At 31.4% G+C, this 22,215-nt stretch overlaps 1 protein-coding gene across 2 annotated transcripts; it reads right to left on the bottom strand.

Annotated features, from left to right (window-relative positions):
• Positions 1–1,757: 1,757 nt before the first annotated feature.
• On the bottom strand, positions 1,758–8,855 carry LOC139495536 (heat shock 70 kDa protein 12B-like). Of its 2 annotated transcripts, none has more exons than XM_071283788.1 (5): positions 8,680–8,855; positions 6,690–7,008; positions 5,718–5,936; positions 5,035–5,173; positions 1,758–3,066 (listed from the first exon to the last, which is right to left on the bottom strand). In XM_071283788.1, exons 2-5 carry the CDS (start codon positions 6,996–6,998, stop codon positions 1,985–1,987), a joined length of 1,749 nt encoding a protein of 582 aa, XP_071139889.1. In that variant the 5' UTR covers positions 6,999–7,008; positions 8,680–8,855; the 3' UTR covers positions 1,758–1,984. The 2 variants fall into 2 exon arrangements, with proteins under 2 accessions (XP_071139889.1, XP_071139890.1); XM_071283789.1 differs by having other exon boundaries at positions 8,817–8,853.
• Between the last annotated feature and the right edge of the window lie 13,360 nt (positions 8,856–22,215).

Here is a 22,215-nt window from a genome sequence, read left to right as displayed (position 1 = left end):
CATATTAGACAAAGAAATACATGTATAATAGCTAACAAAAGGCATCAGGTTAAAAATTCAATACGCCAGAAACGCGTCGTCCACACAAGACTTACCAGTGACGCCCAAATATAAAAGTTCGAAAGGCAAAACAAGTACAAAGTTGTACAGCACTGATGATCAAAAGTTCAAAAGGTTGTGCCAAATACGCCTAGGGTTTTCTGCTTGTTATGTAGAACAATTTATGCTATTGCCAAAAAGTAAATTTTATCAAATGAATATAAAAGATATACATGATAAAACTGAAGTATTAACTAATTGCAGAAAACAAAAAACAAAACATAACATCTTGAAAATCGTCCTCAATAGTTTATTTCCCTTTGCTTCTTTCTCATATCTTTTCATGACCATGTCCGTTTCATCTTTTTCGAGAAATTATGTCATTAATTGATATGCATAACAGCTTAACAAAGATACATGGTATGACGAGTAGTAATTTCTCGTTGTTCTCCTTTAGTATTTAATGCGTTTCCCTCAGTTTTAGTTTGGTACCCCGATTTTGTTTTTTGTCCATAGATTTATGAGTTTTGAACAGCGGTATACTACTGTTGCCTTTATTTGACCAAAACCGAAAGAATGGAAATGATTTTAACATACCTTAACATACATCTGAATGTAACTGTCATCAGGAAGACATGATACCTTTCGGTTACGTCCACTCTGTGTTTTTGTTAGATATGTTTTTCTATGTATTTAAATCTGATAAGTTCCGGAGCACCTGAGATCACCCCTGGTTTTTTGGTGGGGTTCGTGTTGTTTATTCTTTAGTTTTCTATGTTGTGTCATGTGTGTTGTTGTTTGTTTGTCTTTTTCATTTTTAGCCATGGCGTTGTCAGTTTGTTTTAGATTTATGAGTTTGACTGTCCCTTTGGTATCTTTCGTCCCTCTTTTAAGCATAATTTCTCAGATTGTTATAGTTCGTTCTTATGTTGTAATGTTACACCACTGTCCAAGGTCAGGGGAGGATTGTATATTCCTACAGTTTAGTTTCTATAGTCATGTAACATAAACGCATTGCAAAATTGCAAAACAATGTGGTTTGTTTTCCTGTTGTATTTGTTGTTATATCAGGAATCGTAGAGATAATTAGTTATCAAAGGTACCAGGATAATAATTTAGTACGCCAGACGCGCGTTTCGTCTACATAAGACTCATCAGTGACGCTCATATTAAAAATTTTATAAAGCCAAATAAGTACAAAGTTGAAGAGCATTGAGGATCCAAAATTTCAAAAAGTTGTGCCAAATACGGCTAAGGTAATCTATGCCTGGGATAAAAACATCCTTAGTTTTTTGAAAAATTCAAAGTTTTGTAAACAGGAAATTTATAAAAATGACCATATTATTGATATTCATGTCAACACCGAAGTGTTGACTACTGGGCTGGTGATACCCACGGGGACGAAATGTCCACCAGCAGTGGCATCGACCCAGTGGTGTGAATAGTTATCAAAGGTACAAGATAAACTACACTCAGTCAATTTAACCATACAATCAAACAGCCAAGCAAAAATTCCCTACACGAAATAAATTCGATATGAATTATGCCATAGAGGTAAAATCATGAATAATCATAAAAAGTGATGATTGATTTTGAATAAAATGTCCAATAATGTTTTGTAAATGTATATTTTCATAGAACAATTACCAACTTCGCGTCTGTAGAAATACATTTAGGTAAACACAATTATAAATAAAGTTTTTATTACAATACATGCATCTGTATATATTATATATATATAGCCACGTCACAGTTTCTAAGAATGACTAACATCCGTTTATATTTATTCATTGATTGCATGACTAATACTTCTTGATATTTTGGACTTATTAGTAGAGAGTTTGGCAAGAAATGCTCAACGTATCCATGTAATATCTCTCTAAGAACCCGGTTGGGATCTATCTATCTGCACAAACACCAATGCATGACGACATATCATTTCATTTTAAAGGAAATCAATGTTTTCTTCAGTAATCTGTCCAGAGTGTTTGTCCCTGTAACGTACAGTGATTTCAGTACCTCCTGTTTCTATGTCAATGAAACCTTCGGTAGTTTCCGGCCATTGTCCATTTGGGGGATAAACAGTTATTTTCCCTCTCAACGAGCATCCCGCATCTGTAATGAAATTAGGGTCCTCATCTTTTGAAACATAAACTTCGATGATTTTCGGTTGTTTTCTTAGTTCTTTTGATTTATGGAGATCTTGTAACTCTAGAGTTCGGGTTTGTCCAAGTTTAACAACTTCATTTATAGTAAACATTTTATTGAAACTTCTATCTACACGCAGAATGCCGTCAATTTTAAAAGTTTGTTTGTTTGTTTCACCTTCTGGTACGTATGGCCGATGCAGTGTGAGGCCTAATGTTTCCCGACACACTCTACCGGTAACTATACCTGGAAGATGACCAAATATTACTGATCCTTTAAGCACAGACAAAGAAGTTCCAGGGGGTGACACTATTGGTTTTATTACAGGAAATGCATTGATAATCGCGTCTCGAATAATTAGAGAGTCAGCAAAACCGCCTACTAATATCATCGCGGACGGCCATGCGCACCCTCTTTTCATGAATGTCTCATTGATATGACCGATGATTTCTGTAACACAATCATGGAAAAAATTCTTGAATATCTCTACATCAATACACAACTTGTCTCCAACTATCTTTACTTTACCATCTAGCTTTTCCTTCAGTTCATCTGCAATATCTTTTTCTCGTCTTCTTTTAAAAATTTCTTTAATTTCTACACCAATTCTTATTCCAATTATTATTCGTGTACCCGCGACTGATAATGTCTTCTTCTGTAACTCGAAGTCTCCTTTCAACTCCATCCACTGGGAAAGATGGTTCTTTTTTAATTCTTCTATAACATCATTTCCAAATACATTAGCCAGAAAGTTTTCAAAATTTTTATTAACTTGGTTACCTCCCCACGCCCCTCCTGTTACTCTGTACACATGCTCTATATAGGTCAGATTCTCTTCCTTTTTTATAACTTTGATAACTGTGATATCAACCGTTCCTCCTGAAATATAGAGAACTGAATCACAGCTTTATCTTTAAGGACAAAGATACTCATGAAGTGATGGAGAAGTATGATTTCACCTTTCGGTATATTGATGATGTTCTGTCTAGTAATAAAAATAGATTTAGTGATCACTTATATTTATTATATCCAAGTGAACTTGAAATTAAAGATACTATCGACACAGATAAATCTGCTTCATATTTAGACCTCTTTTTAGAAATGACTACTTATGGTAGGTTGAATATCAAAATTTATGACGAACGCGATGATTTTAATTTTCCTATAGCCAACTTTTCATTTCTGTGAAGAACATCCCAGCGGCAGCGGCATATGGAGTATATTTGTCTCAATTCATACGTTACTATAGAGCAAGCTCAAAGTACGTTGATTTTGTTGAACAAGGAATACTGCTTTCTCAAAAGAAAGGGCTATGAATTAATCAAATTAAAGTCGTCACTCAAGAAATTTTACGGTCGCCATCATGAGCTGATTGGCCATTATGACAAAAGTGTGTCAGAAACTATTTCTGATATTCTTCCTCTGTCATAATAACCTTCCATCATTACCGAACTGAACAAAGAAATAACACAACAGGTGCCGTATAGGATGCAGGAAATGCTTCCCCTTCCGGAGCACCTGATTTCACTCCTGGTTTATAGTGGAGTTCGTGTTGTTTCTTATTTATTATTTATAACTGTTGATGTGAATCTCCTTTGGTGTTTATAGTCTTTGTTTACTTCTTGGTTGTTATTGTTATTGTCTTAAATATGTTTCATTCATGATGCTTAGATGTAGCAATACAATATGTTTAAACTAAACTGAACAAAGGTCAAGATGCGAGTAAAGCCATTTCAATTCATATTTTATAGTGTGTCTTTTCATGTTACAATACTAGACTTCTGTTTCAGATAAGAATGAAGGTTGGTGCCTATTAAACATTTACATCCGCTGCATTTGTATGCAAATATTTTAAGTTAGAAGCCTGTTGTTTCGTGGTTGTCGTTTGTTTATGTGGTTCATAAGTGTTTCTTTTTTTTCTTTTGTTAGAGATTAATTTTAAACCGTTGGTTTTCCTATTGTAATTATTTTACACCAGTAATTTAAGGCTCTTTATAGCTTGTTGTTTGATGTAGGTCAATGCCGTACTTTTACCTAAAATTGTTTACTGTAAATTCATTGTGATTTTGTATGTATTTTTCAACTAGGTTCAAAGCGACCAACTGTAATTTTCTTTTTCAAATCTACTCTGAAAACATGTTTTATTTCAAATTCGTCTAACCCATCAGATTTGTTAGTTGACTTATTTACAAACACAACCAGACATACTATTAAACCATGAGACAGAGAAAGCTCCTATCCGTACTTTTCCTTAACTGGATATTTGCATGAAGGGCTCTTATGGGGGGTATTGTTCTTGATTTTTTTATTCCTTAGATTTAATGCCAATTTATGTGTTTTTTTTTTAATTTTAGCACCCAATTACTCTCTACCCTTTGTTAATTTTGCCTATTTTTTCCTCTATTATTTATTATTTTTGCATTATTTCCTTCCCTTTTTCGCCCCTTATTCTGCATTTTTTTGACATTATTTCTGTTCTGTAAATCACATCCAAACCATGGTACACCTGCTTTACATCAAAACAAATTAAATGCTTGAAAGTTGTACGGTTAGAAAAATACACAAAATAAGCGTAGACCAATATCTATATGAAATGATATGTATTGAGATAGTTCGAGTAAAATATGATTATGATTATCAATTCTAGTGCTTTATGAATTTATATACATACTATTGATAAATTCAGGAAAAGAATACTTAATTGTAAATCATGAAAACCTAATCTCAATACCTTCACAATTTGTAAATGTCCTAGAGTTAATGTGATATAACATATACTCTAGAAAACATGCTGTAACAATTAAACTATTTAGTTTGTTCATAATATTAAAGATTTGCTACACTTACCGCCGAGGTCCACAATCATCAGTCTCCGTCCTACTTGAAAATATTTCGCAATGCCTTGGTCTGCAGGTAACAAACTACAGTACAGTGCAGCAGCCTCTGGTTCATAAGCAAGTACAATCAATGAACTTTCGATACCTGCCTAGAAAGAAACATACCCGCATGTATTGGCTTAAGAGGATACTAATTTTATATAATGAATTATCTTGTATTCATTCCAGACATCAAATATACAATAATTGTCTTGAGCTAAAGTACACATTCTGACATAACTTGTGTAGATATTTTTTTTCCTCTTTGAAATAATGAGTATGAGACAAGGTTAAAGGTGCATAAGCTACGAAATATAAACAAAATACACTATAAGGAAGTCCATTTCTCTCAACTAGAAATACTGCTGGTGACAAATATAAATTCGTTGATAATTTGAAATGAATGAAAAAAGAAAGGAGTTTGCCGATTTCATTATCATAATTTAACAATCAATTCAGACTTGAAAAAAGCAAATAGACTCGGATTTGTTAAGTTCATTTTATGGGTTTTTTTCAAGATCAAGTTTTCTTTTCTTGCACAGAGGAAATCTTTCTAAAACTTCCAAAACCATTGGATGAAACTGTCTCATAATCAATAATGAAATACATATGCACACTGTTTTTGGATTTTTTAACTAGTACAAATATACATACCATTTCAGAGCAAACTCTCATGAATTGCTTAGCAGCATCGCTCCAAATAGCTGGAACGGTAATAACAAAAAGAATATCTGTTATTTTGGTGTCTAAATTTTTGTTGGTAAATATCTCTAGAAAGTGATCTTTTAGGTATCTTATGGATTCAACAAACACCTTTTGGGCTAGCAACGTTTTTCCTGTTATGTCTTGAATTTTCATCCCTAATGAAATTTCCTGATAAGATAAAATATACATACATGTATGCATTTGAAGTCTTATACATACAAAACTACAACTAAAAAATATATTGATAGGCACTTTAAATCACAAAATCACAAAATTTATCAGCAAGGCAAGACCTACTAACACAATAAATTTTGCCGGTGTAGTATAGTATTTAGACTGTCATTCTTTATAGGAGGGATTGCCCTTTCTGTTTAGAGCAAAAACTAAAGAGGATCGGGAGAACCTAAATAGAGTTTTTAACAGATCAACAAAACAGAAATTTTTGTTTTGAAATCTATTCTACAATATTTGAGAGTTTCCTTTGGTAAATATGCACATAGACCAATGTGACCGACACAGGCTATTTAGAGCCTCTAGTTCCTTTTATATTGTTCAACAGTTTCACTCTTAATGTTATGGGGTTACTAATTTCTAATGATTTTCAAACATAAAAAAGATATAAAACAACTATTTCTTCGGTTATTAAACTTTTTTCTTTTTCATGAACGGATGGTACATTTGGTGATTGACAGGAAAATTTTGTATATCAGGATTTGTTAGTTCAAAATTCCGGAACACCTAACATCCCCTGCTTTGTATGACCTCGTGTCACTTTGTCTTTTCTTTGACGTCGTGGATTTTGTCTGTTTTATCGGTGACTAGAGCTGTTTTTGGACACTTTGGAATCTGTTGCCTTTTTTTATACCCACAAATTTTACTTTCGTGCAATAAAACTGACAATTTATGATTCATAATGTATACCCTGTTATGCAGTTGCATCTTGAAATCTTGTACGTAATAGTACTTAACAGCTTTCTCTGGGTCAACCAATAACAATTGTTTGCAATTGTTCTGTGCTCTGTATCCAAACGAGTTAAATGACTGGTCTGGATTCAGAAGCAATATCGATGGTGCTTTCATTTCATCATTAAAAACCCCTTCTGATATCCAGCTATTGGTGCTGATCTTAAGTGGATCCTTTTGAAATTCGGATCGAAATGAGAAGGCATATCCAGAAAAGGTTGTCCCTAAATCGATTGCAGTAACAACAATCCAGTCTTTTTCAGCCATACTTAAAACCCTTCAGTAAAGTATAAAATGAAAACAAGTGAATTCAAAAGAACTATAAATGGATATTAATGTTTATTTCAGTGAAAAAATCTTTCGCAAAGTGATTAAATTTCGATGATCTCTTATTGTGTCATTTTATTGCATATGTATAACTTTATGTAATGATTCGCAGTAAGCGACAAAACCAATAATGACTCACCAAAACAACGCATATATTAAAGCAACAACTGCAACGGTTATATCGATATTAAACGTAAGAACAAATGAAAAAAAAGAGTTAGACTCATCCTATTGGCACAAGGCGCATGCACCAAGCAAAAATAAATGATCATATAGAATTAGTAAACATAGTTATTTATTCAATAAGTGAAATAAAATGATCATCGCTGCAAGCTACTTGTTTATATATAACCTTTGAAAGAATATGAATTGATGGCGGGGGAAATTTCAAAACTGAAACTTATACTGCAAATATCAAAATTAAAAAAAAATGTCAGTGTCTCCACGCTGAAACTTTTTAAAAATTGTAAAAAAGCTGAGGGACAAAACGATTATATATATATCTAACTAAACAAAATATAAATGACAATAGAATGTTTTTCAACTACCGGGACTGTATAATTATTAAAGGAACAGCTTATATCATTTAAACCCAGTCATTGAGTAATAAGTTTGTGTGTACCATAAAATTTTCCACAACCACACATTTTAACATATATTATTTACTATTTAAATAGTCGATGGTTATCAGAGGACAGATCAATGAAGCATGAGACAGGGGTGACATTATTTATCCAATCCTTTAAAATCAAACGAAACAAAAAGACATTTCGAAGTAAAGATTCAACAGGTTATCAATAAGGATCGATAGAAGAATCAATTTCTATCTCACTCATATATTTATGATTTGTATAGTTGTATAATGTGCGCAGAATATTGGTACTAGCGATCAAGATTTCGTGAACCTCTTACATTATGGTGAAAAACGAACAGACAAACTGTATAATGTTCACACAATAACATCTTGTACAAAATGCTTATTAGAAAACCTTGTAAGACCTCAATACAAAAATAGATATTATAAAACACATCGTGTTACTCCAATTATTAAATTAAATTATTCAGGCTTTTTTTAAATGAATTTTAAAATAATTATTCTTTAGTTTTGTTCTCTCCTATAAAGATATTTTCATTAAAAGTCAATCAAAATTATTAAAATATTTTGTGGTAGAGTACTACGTTTGATAAACAACTAAATTCCATTCACATCTTATATGTACATGAAGCTAAAATGAGCAAATGCTGGAAATACTCAGGTTTTTTTTCTATCTGAATAATTCATTGGGTATAGACATGTGGCAATTATACCACCAAAGTTCAAATTTAGTGAAAGTAAGCACTTATTGGCATACCATTTGAATGCGGATAGTATAATGCATGCTCATTCATGTCAAATATGAAATAATCTTAAAAGGCTAAAACATGTTATTAATCATATATGAAATGTATTTTTCCTTTTATTGTCTTGGTATATATTTTTCTAAATTTTCAAATTGAATTTCATGAAATAATATATGACATGCAATATCACACACACCAACGGTTGTTTTCATTCGTTAAAAGTTTTACCCTGAAGATGAACGGTTTACATGTCAAATGCCTCAAATAATATAAACTTTACCTTTCATTTTCACTGTTCGTTTTCCATATTTGTGTATCTTCTCATAAAACAAATGCAGAGATATTTGAAATGATGAATAAGAAATAAAATTAATATTTATATTGAGACTAATCAAGTAAATACAAATATTCTATAACCTTAGACTTCCATTTTGAAATATAATTCCTCCAAGAGTATCTATTTAAACCTGCAAAGGGAGATAATATTTTTCTCTTATTATTTTTTTTCTTTCTAGTGTAAATTCATTTAATGATTGATTAGTTGATTGTTGGTCTCCTAACGTAAAGTGGTAAACATTTCATGCATTTATATGACAAGAGCAAAATACCAAATATAAGCAATGGATATGTAGGCTCTGCAATGCTTAAGATCGGGAAAATATGGACTGACACTGGAAAGAAAGGAATGAATTAGCTAGAATTCTCGTCTTGTTTAAAACTTTTAAACCATTTATTTACATTCAGGTTACCATACCAATTCCGATATAATTTCAAAAGTGTTTCTACTACACATATAACAGTAGTGAATTTGCCAAATAAGGAAATATGCAAGGAAACACAATAATGTATGCCTAATAGTGTATACTGTACCCCAAATTGGTCATATTCAATAAATCATGAACGTAAAATGAAACTATGAATCCCCATATGAATATGAGACTAATAATCTACCCAAGTCTCCGTGGTTTCTTTTTTATTCAATGTTTATTATTTTTATTTATTTTTTTGTACCATCAAATTTCTTTTTTTTTTCTTTGTTATACATGTACTTTCAATTACTTTTCTGCAAATTCCAAATCGTTTTGGCAAACTGCTTATTTTTTGGCAATTTTGCATTACTATTTCTAATAAGAAAAAACAGTGAACAGGTCTACGTTAAACATACAAAAGATATTGGGCTTAAGGAGGTAGACCTAGGTTAAGGGAGATAACTCTTTAAATCAGTCAAGCGTTTGTAAAAGTCAAGTTAACCATTGTATTTTAAGCATTTACCTGAAACAGATTGAAAATAATCTATGTAACCTAGAAGCTTAGAATATGTTTTTGAAAATGGTTGACACAAACGTACTAATGATTTTAAGAGTTATTTCCCTTAACCTAGGTCTACCACCTTAAACCACGAAGATATTTGATTGTACGAAGTTATTTTTTTATATTCAATATTTATGATGTATCAAAGAATAGATGATATAAACTTCATTTAAATTTTCGCTTTGTATGACTGATAACTGAAACTTCTAATAATGAAATGGGTTTAAGTTAGTTGATATTTTTCTATTTTAGACATGGCATTGTCATTTTATTTTCTACTTGTGAGTTTAAATGTCTCTTTGGTATATGTCACCTCTTTTAATATTCTTTCAAAGTTACCAACTGATGAAAAAAACAAAAATATATGTTTTAAGTACTATCAAAGGAGTAGGTTCAGTAAGACCCCTTTTTGGCCCCAAAAAATATCAGTTTTACAGAATTGTAATAATGTAAACTTTTAGTTTTTTATTGGGAAGAAAAATACTTCTGCTACATAAATATGGGCTGTGTTTAACAACACAATGCACATATATCGGGTATATTCGTGTTCATTCTTAATATTGGAATGTAAGTTGTATTTGATGAATATACATAACATATATAAAGGTTGAGGATGAACACGGATACGGCCACTTTCATTTTTGACAAAAACTGTCTGAAATGTTACATATTATGGCATATATGATAGATCTTTCATATTTAAGCTTGAATATGAGCGTCTGAGATGACTAAATCAGTTCAAATCTTTCACACATAATAATTTAATCGACTGAAGTAGACACTTAAGTATTTAAAAGGTGTACAAAATCTTTCATCAGATGAACCTGAAATTTGAGGCCAAAATGGGACTTACTCCTTTCAAAACACCTACAACGACATAGCTAACATGAAACCCTTTCTTCGTCCTCTTGTTGATATGACTACTGAGTTTTACCACTTAATACAAGGGAAATTGTGCTTTAAAGATTTTGTTTGTTTGAAGAAAAAAATCAAATATTTAACATTTTTATTTATTTTCGTTCATATAATTGATAGAACTTTTGTATTTGGTCTTACAAATATTATGAATACAAATTGGACGAAATTAGACCCGTTGTTACGTGTATTATATATAACGAATAAAGAAATGAATCCGTATATGCTTTTGCTGGGTTGAGGTAATTAATTTTTGTCGATAGCAAAATACCTATATTATTCGTATTCTTTTGTGCAAGATTCAATCCACATATCAGGATATCAAGAACTCAAAACAATCATCTACTGTTAAAAAGCTTGAAGACAGTGCATGTTCTGTTGTTGAAACCCTGGATATTTTGAAACAAGACCAAGTACAATACTACGACAGAGTCAAAAAGCAACGACAAAAATTAGAATCTGAGGTTAAAGAATTTCGAAAAAGTGTAAGCAGCTGCCTTGATGTTTTTGAAAAAAGGCTTATTGAAAGTATTGCAAAATCATCTGATTGTTGTAAGAATGAACTAACAGAAAAATACAATGAACTAGATGCTTTAACCGTTCAGTGCACAAGTATCAGAGATAATATTTCAAATATGAAACAATTTGCATCCGACTTACAGATGTTTCTTGGGACTATATCACTACAAAAAAGACTTGATTCTATTGGATCGTCTATATCAGGAATAGGCAAGAAACTAGGGATGTATAAAATACAATTTACAAGGGACTTAGATATCAAGCATTTCGAGTCGTTTGTGGAAGAGTTTGCCGACACACGCATTATATGTGAGAACCATTACGATTCTAAGTTTTCACAAGCTCAAACCTGGACAGCAAATTCACTCGGAGCTAGTGCTAAGGGAGCAAAAAGTGCCTCCATTAGAGGTGGGGAAGGTAAATCTCTTGAAACTAAAGATACTAAACGAGTTATTAACCCTAAATCTAGAGTGACCGAATTCGAAACCACAAGGTTTTCGTCAACGACAAAGCTGACACTACAACAAAAGTTCGTAACTGAATCAACTGATTACATCAATATAAATGGATGCACCATTCTTTCTAATGGGGAGCTTCTATTCACAGAATATGAAAATAAGTGTCTTGTTGTCTATCAGAGCGATGGCGTTAAATCTCGAACAATAAAGTTGTTCGATAACCCATGGGATGTATGTGAGGTTGCGAATAAAACTGTAGCTTTGAATTTCCCCGTTCGAAGTACAATTCAGGTTATAGAAATTTCTACATCTAAGGGCAAGGTAATGGAGAGTTTCTGTACTTCAGATGGTATTTGTACCGCTATAACCTTCAACGATCCAAACTTAATTGTTGCAATCCAGAAAGTTGGATTCCAAATATTTGACTTAAAGGGAAAACTTGTCAAAACAATAGAAATGAAGTTTCATGACGCTAAATACATTACATTTCATTCTTCGCGTTTATTTTATACCGACTGGAAGAAAAACGAAGTAGTGTGTTGCGATTTGGAACAACGAATTTATTGGAAATTCAAGAGGTCGGACCTAAAATGTCCTAGTGGCGTATGTGTTGACTATGAAGGCAATATCCTTGTTGTCGGAACTTCATCAGGCAATATTCTTAAAATAAAATGCGATGGAAAATCCGCTGAAGAAATTCTAAGAACCGAAGGCAGTTTCAATTCTCCAACTGGAATTTTCATTGGAAAACAAAAAGAGCTCGTTTTGATTTGCTTTCATGATAATACCTTTGCCGCAACATTTCAATTCTTGCAGACAAAATAAACTTATAAACTGTTGAAAAAAATAAAGCTGAGTAACAATTTATTTGATATCATCTAATCGTTTCTGTAGAAAATATATGACTGTTTTATATGATAAAGCAATCGTTTTCCTTCTTTTTTTAGGAAATAATGTATGTCCACTTAAAATTATCAAAACATATTTAACCCTGCCACATTGGAGATGTGCCTGCAACGAGTTTTGAGTCTGTAGTTCAGTGTTTATCGTCGGTTCATGTGTGTCTTATTTGTATTTTCGCAAATGTGTTTGTTATAAATTAGACCGTTAGATTTCTCATTTGAATTGATTCATACTGTTCATGTCGGGGCCTTTTATAGCCGACGACACGATAAGGTTTTTTCTCATTGTCGAAGACAATTGCTTACATCCACTTTATTTGAACTTTGGTGGACAGTTGTCTCATTGGCAATCATACCACATCTCCATATTTCTATAGTAACTGAAATTTAAAAAAAAAACATATGCATGTTGGAGCTGTTTCCTGCTATAGGTTACAAGAGCGCAGTTATTTGTTTACATTTTACCGGAATGTTTTCTACCACAAGATGGTACTTAGAATAAAATCCTGTATGGCTTCTAGCTGATTGGATGATTATTTATATCGTCGACTCGGAGACAAACATATGGCAAGCCGTTTTGCTATTTTTCTAACTTCAAGATATCTCATAAACTTTACAAGTTATCTTATATAGTTTATGAGATATCTTATATAGTTATGAGATATCTTATATAGTTTATAAGATATTTTATAAAGTATAAAAGATACCCTATATAAAATATATTTATAAGATATCTTATTACCTTTAAGAGATATCTTATAAAGTATATAAGATATCTTATAAAAATGAAATTATATAAGATATCTTATAAATAGAATAAGATATCTTATATTTTATATTAGATATCTTATATATTATATAAGATATCTGATATATGATATAAGATATCTGATAAATGATATAAGATATATGATATATTATATAAGATATCTGATATATTATATTACATCTCAGATATCTTATATAATTTATAATATGTCAGATATCTTATATAATATTTAATTGTTCTCCATATTTTGACAGAATTTAGACAGGCAATGTGCACGCGTGATTGAACATGTTTTTTAGCGCTCAATGATACATTTTAAGCATTAAAATGTGGTTTAACATGAAATGATAAGATTTTGTTTTCATGCTTTTATTTACAAAAAAAGATTGGTATAAAGGTTGAAAATTTAGCATAAGGAAATATCTGAAGTTTTATGGCCTATTGAATACTTAGTTTTATAACTCAGATAAATATCGAAGGGTCAACTAAATTTATAGCCTTTCAAATAAGAAAGTTTTGAAAATCCCCAACATAGTAATGAAGGAAGGGAGATGTTTGGTACGGCATACTATTTCATTTGTAATAAATAAATTTTGATGATATGTATTAAACTTGAAGGGCTACATTGAAATCCTATTTTCGTCACATTTTTACCAGAAAATACTCAATAGAATGACTTCAACACCAGTTATGAATTTTTTCAAAATTACGGCCTTCTCTTACTTTAGGGGTCCCGGCCCATAAAAGTACGTCTTTTGTAATACTTAATAATATAAAATATTTTCTTCTCTATCAAAAGTACAATGGCTTCAATAGAGGGTCACTCGCATGATATTTGGGACATATTTAATCCTTTACAAAATTGAAGGTTATACGGAGCAATATATGTACTTTTGTTTTAATATACCATCTATTCTATTCTAAACAGTATTTGACCTATGGAAAGAACTTAATAGATGGATAAATGCAAAAGTGCCAATTGAACATCCCTTAAACTTAAGAGAAATCAAAGCTCAGTTTCAACATTATTGTAAAACTGCCTGTCATTTCATAAGTATTTCACATCTGCTAAGACAATTTAAAAGAATTCGTTTTGCTTTGTTTCATAAAAAAGAATGGCCAATTAGATTCAAGTAACGTGTTTTATTGTGGGATAAATTGTACCCTGTTGTAAAAAGCACTCGTATTTATATGACAAATTCTCTGAAATTGATATTGTCAAAATGCTTGATTTTTTTATTGACAACATATTTGTTACATTTTGAGGGCGTGTTTTTCAACAAACAATCGTCATTTTAATTAGAACAATTTGTGAGCCTCTTCTTACCGACTGTAATTTTATTCATATGGAGCTGACTTCATACAGGATAAGGAAGATTAAAAGCAGCTTTCACACTCATTTAACTTCAAGTTCTGCATTGTTGATGATGTCTTTTCACTAAATGATTCAAATGTTGGTCCCTATGTGAGTTTGAACAAAAACAATTAAGTCTGCCTCCCATCTTGACATAAATCTAAAATTGACAATGAAGGTCGATTGAAAACAAAACTTTACAAGAAAAGAGATGATTTAAGATTCATAATTGTGATGTTTTAATTCTATGTAGCAACATTACAGCTGCGCTGGCATATGCAATATTTATCTCACAGTTGATACACTTCTCCTAATCTTGCTTTTTCTATCAAGATTTCCTTGATAGATGGCTGCAACATACAAAGAAGATGTTAAACAAAGAACTCCAAGTGGTGAAGATGACACCATCCTTTTAAAAATGTTACGGATGCCATCACGAATTGGTTAACCGTTATGGATAAGAAATTGATGAATCTCACTAAGCACGCATTTTGTTTTAGCCCATTCGATTTTTACATCAAAATGCCGTTTTGATGGGGTCCAAGAATCATACTATCCCTTGATTAAATATAACTGGTCGATTTGCATGTCTGGAAAGGTTTGATTATCATAACTAATCTCATTCGCAAGATCGTTCCAAAAAATTAGAAGGTTTATAAATAATGTTTTACACAAAAGTGATGTATGTTAGCGAAAGACAAATACATCAAATTAGTTTATGATCATGTAAGGCATTGTACGACGTCTCGGACGATATCAATAATGTCGTTATTTCGCAGTTTTTAACCCAAAGTTTACACAAATATTTGGCACTTTCCAGCATCAAAGATGTCGAACAAGTATAGCATGCATAATTGAACACAATTTGGGATAAAATGAGGGATTTAAACGCTTGCATGTCTTTGTAGAAACTAAATATAGGCAACAATAGTATACCGCTGTTTAAAAGCCTTAAATCGATTGAGCGAAAACAAATCCGGGTTACAAACTTAAACCGAGGGAAACACATCAACTATAAGAGAAAAACAACGAAACAACAGAAACACTGAAGTGCAACAAAAAACAAACGACAATGCACCATACATATAACCACATTTAAAATTCAATATGTTATTCTCATTTCGAATTATCAAAAGCAAAAGTCAAAATATCAAACTATAACGTTCTGTTCAATCTCATCCATTACAATACCACTGAATGTTTTTAATCATGACTAGGGCGTCTCGTAAATTATATTTAAAACTGTATTCAACTATCTTCGATGAGTATATATAACACGTGATTTGCTATCGATTTACAAGTTACATTACTTTTAAATATACATTCTTGCATAGGTACATAAATGTGAAAAACTAGCACATTAGGATTTTAAAAATGAAATATGAAGCTCTAAGGTATGTTTCTTTTTTTCATTCGCAGTTACTGTAAAAGAAAACAAGACACATTTATTGTTTAAGTCAATGTTATTGTTTGGTAACTTGATTTCATTTTATGATATTTGAATATCGGTAAACTACTAATGCAAACATTAAATATATTTGTTATAGGTAGGTGTAAAAATAATCTAAATATACGTATTCACATGAAATAAATTTTCAATTTAAAGTTAACAAAACAAATGACAGACTTTTGTGTGATGTTATTTTATTTGTGGTTTTCTTTTTCTTCTATTGATCATATCATTACCTGTCTTTCTCTAATTGTCTCCCCTTTGAACGTCTGTTTAAACATACATTTTCATTATCAAAGATACCTTACTTAGTGTTTCAATAATTCAATCTTTTTAAGATACCTTTATTGAAGGTTTTCCTTTCTAACGGATAAGTCTTTCTTTTGAAAAAAAACAAACAAACTTGACGTTACCAAGTTTTAACTGAAAGGCAAGAAATAGTTATATTAGGTCATAAACTACTCCGATTAAAATGCAAACTGCAAATATTTAAATGTAATTCGTTTGTTGATACATATGTAGTAGTCGTGTGTTGTTGTCGATTTGGGGTTTACATACATTTTACTCACCCGTTTTTGTTTTTATACGATTCCATAACTTGTTTCGGCCATTTTCCTTTTCTAGACTAAAAATAAAATTTCGTAGATTTTTCACCTTCTTCTGACCATTTAATTTTTGCCCTAATTTTCGCAGATTCTGTCAAATTTGTATAAATATCCTTAATTTCGCTTTCAATTTCGGTTATTCTAGAATTGGTGAAAAAAAAAATTCTACTAATTTTAATGCTTCAAGTCGTTTTTATTATTGTTATTATATACTCGATTCATTGTTTTACTAACATCAATTGTTAGAAATTTTATTTTACTTTTTGGTACTATCCCACCATTCTTGTATATCATTATATTGTCTTTACTATTTTTCCATCCTTCCCAAAAGATTTTAAAAGCATTTGAAAACTGTTCAGATTTAATTGTATTTAAATTCATAATCCACATACCCAGCCCTCTTTTTATATCATCTAGCTTAATTTTTTATGTAACTATTTCGTGATCACTAAATGGGAAATGAGATATACGAGTGTTCAATATTTTATTATTCAAAGATTTGCTGCAGAAAATAAAATCAATACGAGACTTCGAGTTTCCTCTCTGAAACGTATACCGTTTTGTATCTGGAAATCGAGATCTCCATACATCATCTAATTCATATCACAATAAAAAAAAATCAAATTCAATTGTACCGACGTCATTATTTTGATGTGATGGTATTCTGTCTATTTTTTGTCTAAAGTACAATTAAATTCTCCTAATAATACGGTGTAGTGTTGAACGCTGTCATCGTCATACACTTTATTTAAGTTACGCAAATATTCGTAAAAAGTCTTTCTTTCGGAACCGTTGTTCGTTGTATATACATTAATAATATGATATACAGCATTATCTTTTTTATGTCACACATTTGACATCTTCCGTTTTCATCGTGATTAATAAAAGTTACATTTTCTGAAAAATTCTTTTGCAAAAGGAATCCCACGCCCCTTGATTCAGAAGTTCTGCAATTCCAAACTGATTCACCTCCCCCAAATTTTTTCCAGTCATTACCCCAGTTATCAATATCATATTTTGAACAATGTGTTTCTTGAAGACAAATAATATCAAACTTTTTAAAACTAATCATATCTCGTTTTTTTATTGTTTCGTTAACCATTTACGTTTATAGAAGCAATTGATAAAGACATATTAAGGGTGCATTTCTTTCTAACACAAACGATGAAAACGGCTAAGCGTGCACATGTTTTGATAATTTCTTTCAATTATACGTTTCGTAGTTTACATAAACTTTGACAAACAACACAAACGCTAAAAATGCGTCTGCAGTTTGTCGTTTGTCGTTTGTTAGTACAAACGCTGGATTTGTTTCTAACTTCAACCTGATTAAACGAAGTATTTGTTTCTACGTTTGTAAAAAAGTCTTTTTACCAACAACATGTGCATGATTTATTGAAAGTGCAAACAGGGTCGTTAAAGACTTATTAAACGATGTATCTGTTTCTACTTATGTAGCGTTTAGAAAACAGCAACAAACGCGACACAACGTTTACAAAAATTTGGTTAGAAAGAAATGCGGCCTAAGTTCGAATAGTTTTCTTTTTCTTTCTGTCGTCATTTAAATGTTTCACTTGAATGCTTTGAACCTGATTATGTCTATTCGGTAAAATAAACTTAACGAATCGTTTATGTGTATACCTTTGTGTAAACAAATCAGGTAAAACTTTAATTATCAAGCGTCGTTTAAAAACCGTATAAGGTGTAATAAACATATACTTATTCATGTTCTCCACATATAACATTATTAAGCGTTGTTTAAAAACCGTAAAAAGTCTAATAAACAGATACTTATTCATCTTCTCCATATATAACATAACAGTTTGGTATAGCTAATCAATGTTTGCACTTTTTGCAGTATATACATATAGGCATATAAACGAATTATATCTAAATAAATTATACATAGAAAATTATGTTTAAAAAAGTGGACATAATATTTACAGTGATACATTTGTGTTTTTTTGTTTGTTTGTTGTTTTTTTTTGTTTTTTTTTTGTTTTTTTTTTAATATTTGTTTTTTATCATTAAAATTAGATTAAATAGTCTGAGTGTTTATTCACATGGGTTTAATCATGATCTATTCCTGTCTCTTTTCTTGATACTTAATGAAATGTGCAAATCTCGAGAGTAGTATGACTTTTCATTTTAATATAGCAAATTATGTGTTTTATCATATTTACGGCTGTATTTAAAAAAAATATATATTTTTGTTGAATTCACTTTTGTTCAACATGCCAAACAAGGAGAGATAACCCAGATATAACAGAAGATAACTCAGATCAAGTAGCTTTTATATATTATGTGATGAAAATTTTCCTATTTTATTATATAGCAGGAAAACGAATCAGGTGACCCCACCTCTTCTTTTTCTTATCTGAAAGCATATTATTAGAGCTACCTTCTCATATTTAATCTTAAATATTATGGTGTAATTTTCGTTTTATCACGCAAAACGTTGTTTTTTTTTCATGCATAATCTATACAAAATGTCACAATTCTGCACAATTCGAAGCGCGAAAAAAGCCTAGTGACCCATACTATTTAATATGTTTTTGAGAAAAGCATGATATAAACTATATTTTGACAAATTATTGGAAAATTTTCTGGATTTTGATTTAGACCACCATCTACTTTAAGCTTTTAGATAAAGACTTTTGGTTTAAAAAAAATCGCGCTAACGATTTGGTTTTTAAACAGTTTGTCTCGTGAATAATTGAAACCAACAAGGTAACAACTTTTTATTCTTTCAAATACGATTATTTTGACCAGAATCAATCAATTTTTAGTTTCTAAACTTCTTATCCTTATTTTATCAGAATTCCTTTTCACTTGACTCAAACTTTTTTGGAAGTTTCTTATTCTTCACTGACAAAAATAATTTTACTAGAAACATATATTGAAAAACCCTCACAAATCGTAAGACCAACATCTATATCTTTCTGTAGTAGAACCATTATAATTGTAGTCTGCATTTGCCCCAACAACTTTGACCAACACACGAAATCTACTAGATACCAGGAATATTGAAATACCATACGAGTAAAAAGTTAGTCATAGTCGTAAAATGATTGACATTAATATCAACGAATGGTCACTTGTTTTAAGAATATACTTAGGAATTTAAAATTGTAATTATTATAGGTCGGAAAATCATTCTTAAAAAAAAAATAGGCTAAAAATATTGATAGATTATGTAGCTCCTTTTCGAGATAGTAATATTTTGAAGGACGGGAAAAGCCTGTCTCGGAATTTTACCTTATATTTGCACTGGTATTATTTGGGTCTCATATCAAAAGAAAAGAACTATAGAATCTGTTTTAATTTTGGTAAAAAAGCCTTTTATGAGATATTGAAGTCTTTCCTAAAAGAAAAATAGGTGGTATAGCCGTATAGGGAACATATTTTACACTGTATCGTAAGAAAAATTACAAAGGAGTCCGAAGATCTGACACAGGCTCATACATTTGATCTAATTCTATCTTTCATAAGATATGCAAGATAATATTGAAGTTCAAATGTTGTAAAGAACTTTTTTGAAAATGTGTGTAAAGCTACAATCTCTTCTTCTGTATGTATATATAGGAAGATGTGGTATGAGTGCCAATGAGACAACTCTCCATCCAAGTAACAATTTATAAAAGTAAACCATTGTAGGTCAAGGTACGGCCTTCAACACAGAGCCTTGGCTCATACCATGGCAAGCTATACAGGGCCCCAAATTAATAGTGTAAAACCATTCAAACGGGAAAACCAACGGTCTAATCTATATAAAAAAGAGAAACGAGAAACACGTATGAACTACATTAACAGACGACAACTACTGTATATCAGATTCCTGACGTAGGACAGGTGCATACATTTGCAGCGGGATTAAACGTTTTAATGGTACCAAACCTTTATGAGTTTGTAAAATTATGTTAAAATTTAAGAACGACAGTAATTCATGGCCCAATATGCTTGTATTGTAATAAACAAATAAGTCTTGTGTTACTTTTTATGATCAAAATCTATATCGAAGGCCCCATACAAAGGTACAAAGTAACGTCTTAAACATAAGACGTAAATACGGGAAACATAACGTTATAAAAAAGAAGATGTGGTATGATTGCCAATGAGACAACTATCCACAAAAGACCAAAATGACACAGACATTAACAACTATAGGTCACCGTACGGCCTTCAACAATGAGCAAAGTTAACATTTGCACTATATTCTCAACATACTTGAGCGGGGGCGCAAAAATATATCTTTGTATAAAATTAAAATATTTTTCTAACTGTCCATATATATGAAACGAAAAACGACGATTTTAAATATGATAGGCAATTACTGTCTATAGAAATCACTATGATAAAATTGAAAATTAGCAGTCTCTATAACGATTTTAAAATCATACACAAAATTAATGTCTAAGAATTTGTCCAAGTTTTAATGTTCTTCTTTGCACGCATAGCTGCCTTTCGCATAGGCACTTCTGGAATCACCCTCATTCGCCTCATCTGCTTTATTTGGTAGATCCGCTTTGTGGATCTGTAGCGGATAAAGTTTGACGATCGGACGAATCGTACGACCACTGTCAGTTCTAGTAATTGCAGATCTGATTAATCCATCATTTCCAACAACTAATTCTTCAACAATTGCTATTTTCCACCGAGTTCGTGGTTTTTCGTCGTGAACTTGCACAATATCTCCGACCCGGATGTTGATTTTGTTGTCTCTACTTTTTTTTTATGAAACTCTTTAACGTTTTCAGTTCTCTGTTTTGTAAATACAACATTTTGTGTTAAGGTCTCGTGATTGTGTTTCCATGCAACTTCGCTACGTATCTATTTTCTTGAAATTCTACTGATATTTTCTGGTACATGTTCAAAGAGTCGATATTTTCGTCCTCATGTTCTGTGTCGACTTCTCCTACTGACTCTACTTTAAACTATTCCGGTTTAATATTTGTCATAATGTTACAAATTCATACGGCTCCCGATTTACGAATCAAAACTGGTGATGTCGGACTAGACAACTGGTAACCAAATTTAGACTTAACAGCTGTCGGACCTTTTCCCCTAATAACGGTATCTTCTATAAAATCCCAGTAAAAATCTGCTCCTATCAGTAAAGATATACTAAAATTGTTGTGGTTCGTGATTGGGTGTGCTAATCCTAATCCTTTTAGATGTTTGCAATCTCGGGTATCATTTACACTATAATTTGTGATCGGACTTGCTATAGTAGAAACTACTAAAACTTCAATGAGTATTTTCTCTCCTTCTATTGGTTCAACGTATATAATTGCTCTCGGTAAGTGTCGAACTTAAGTACTTGTATTTCCAAATGTAGAAAGATTAATCACTTCGGTACCAATTGCCATCATGTCTAGTTTTAAAGCCAATTCTTCAGTCACGAAAGAACGCTGTGCTCCCTCGTTGATTTTTTGGGTACATATACTAGTATGGTGATTCTTCTTACAGAGTCGGCAACGAAATTGAGATCTACATTCACTTGCACGGTGCGTTCCTTAGCAACAGAATCATA

The sequence above is a fragment of the Mytilus edulis genome, chromosome 11, assembly GCF_963676685.1.
Source record: "Mytilus edulis chromosome 11, xbMytEdul2.2, whole genome shotgun sequence".
NCBI lineage: Eukaryota > Metazoa > Mollusca > Bivalvia > Mytilida > Mytilidae > Mytilus > Mytilus edulis.
Note: the sequence above shows the minus strand (reverse complement) of the source record. Positions and strands in the feature narration are given on the sequence as shown.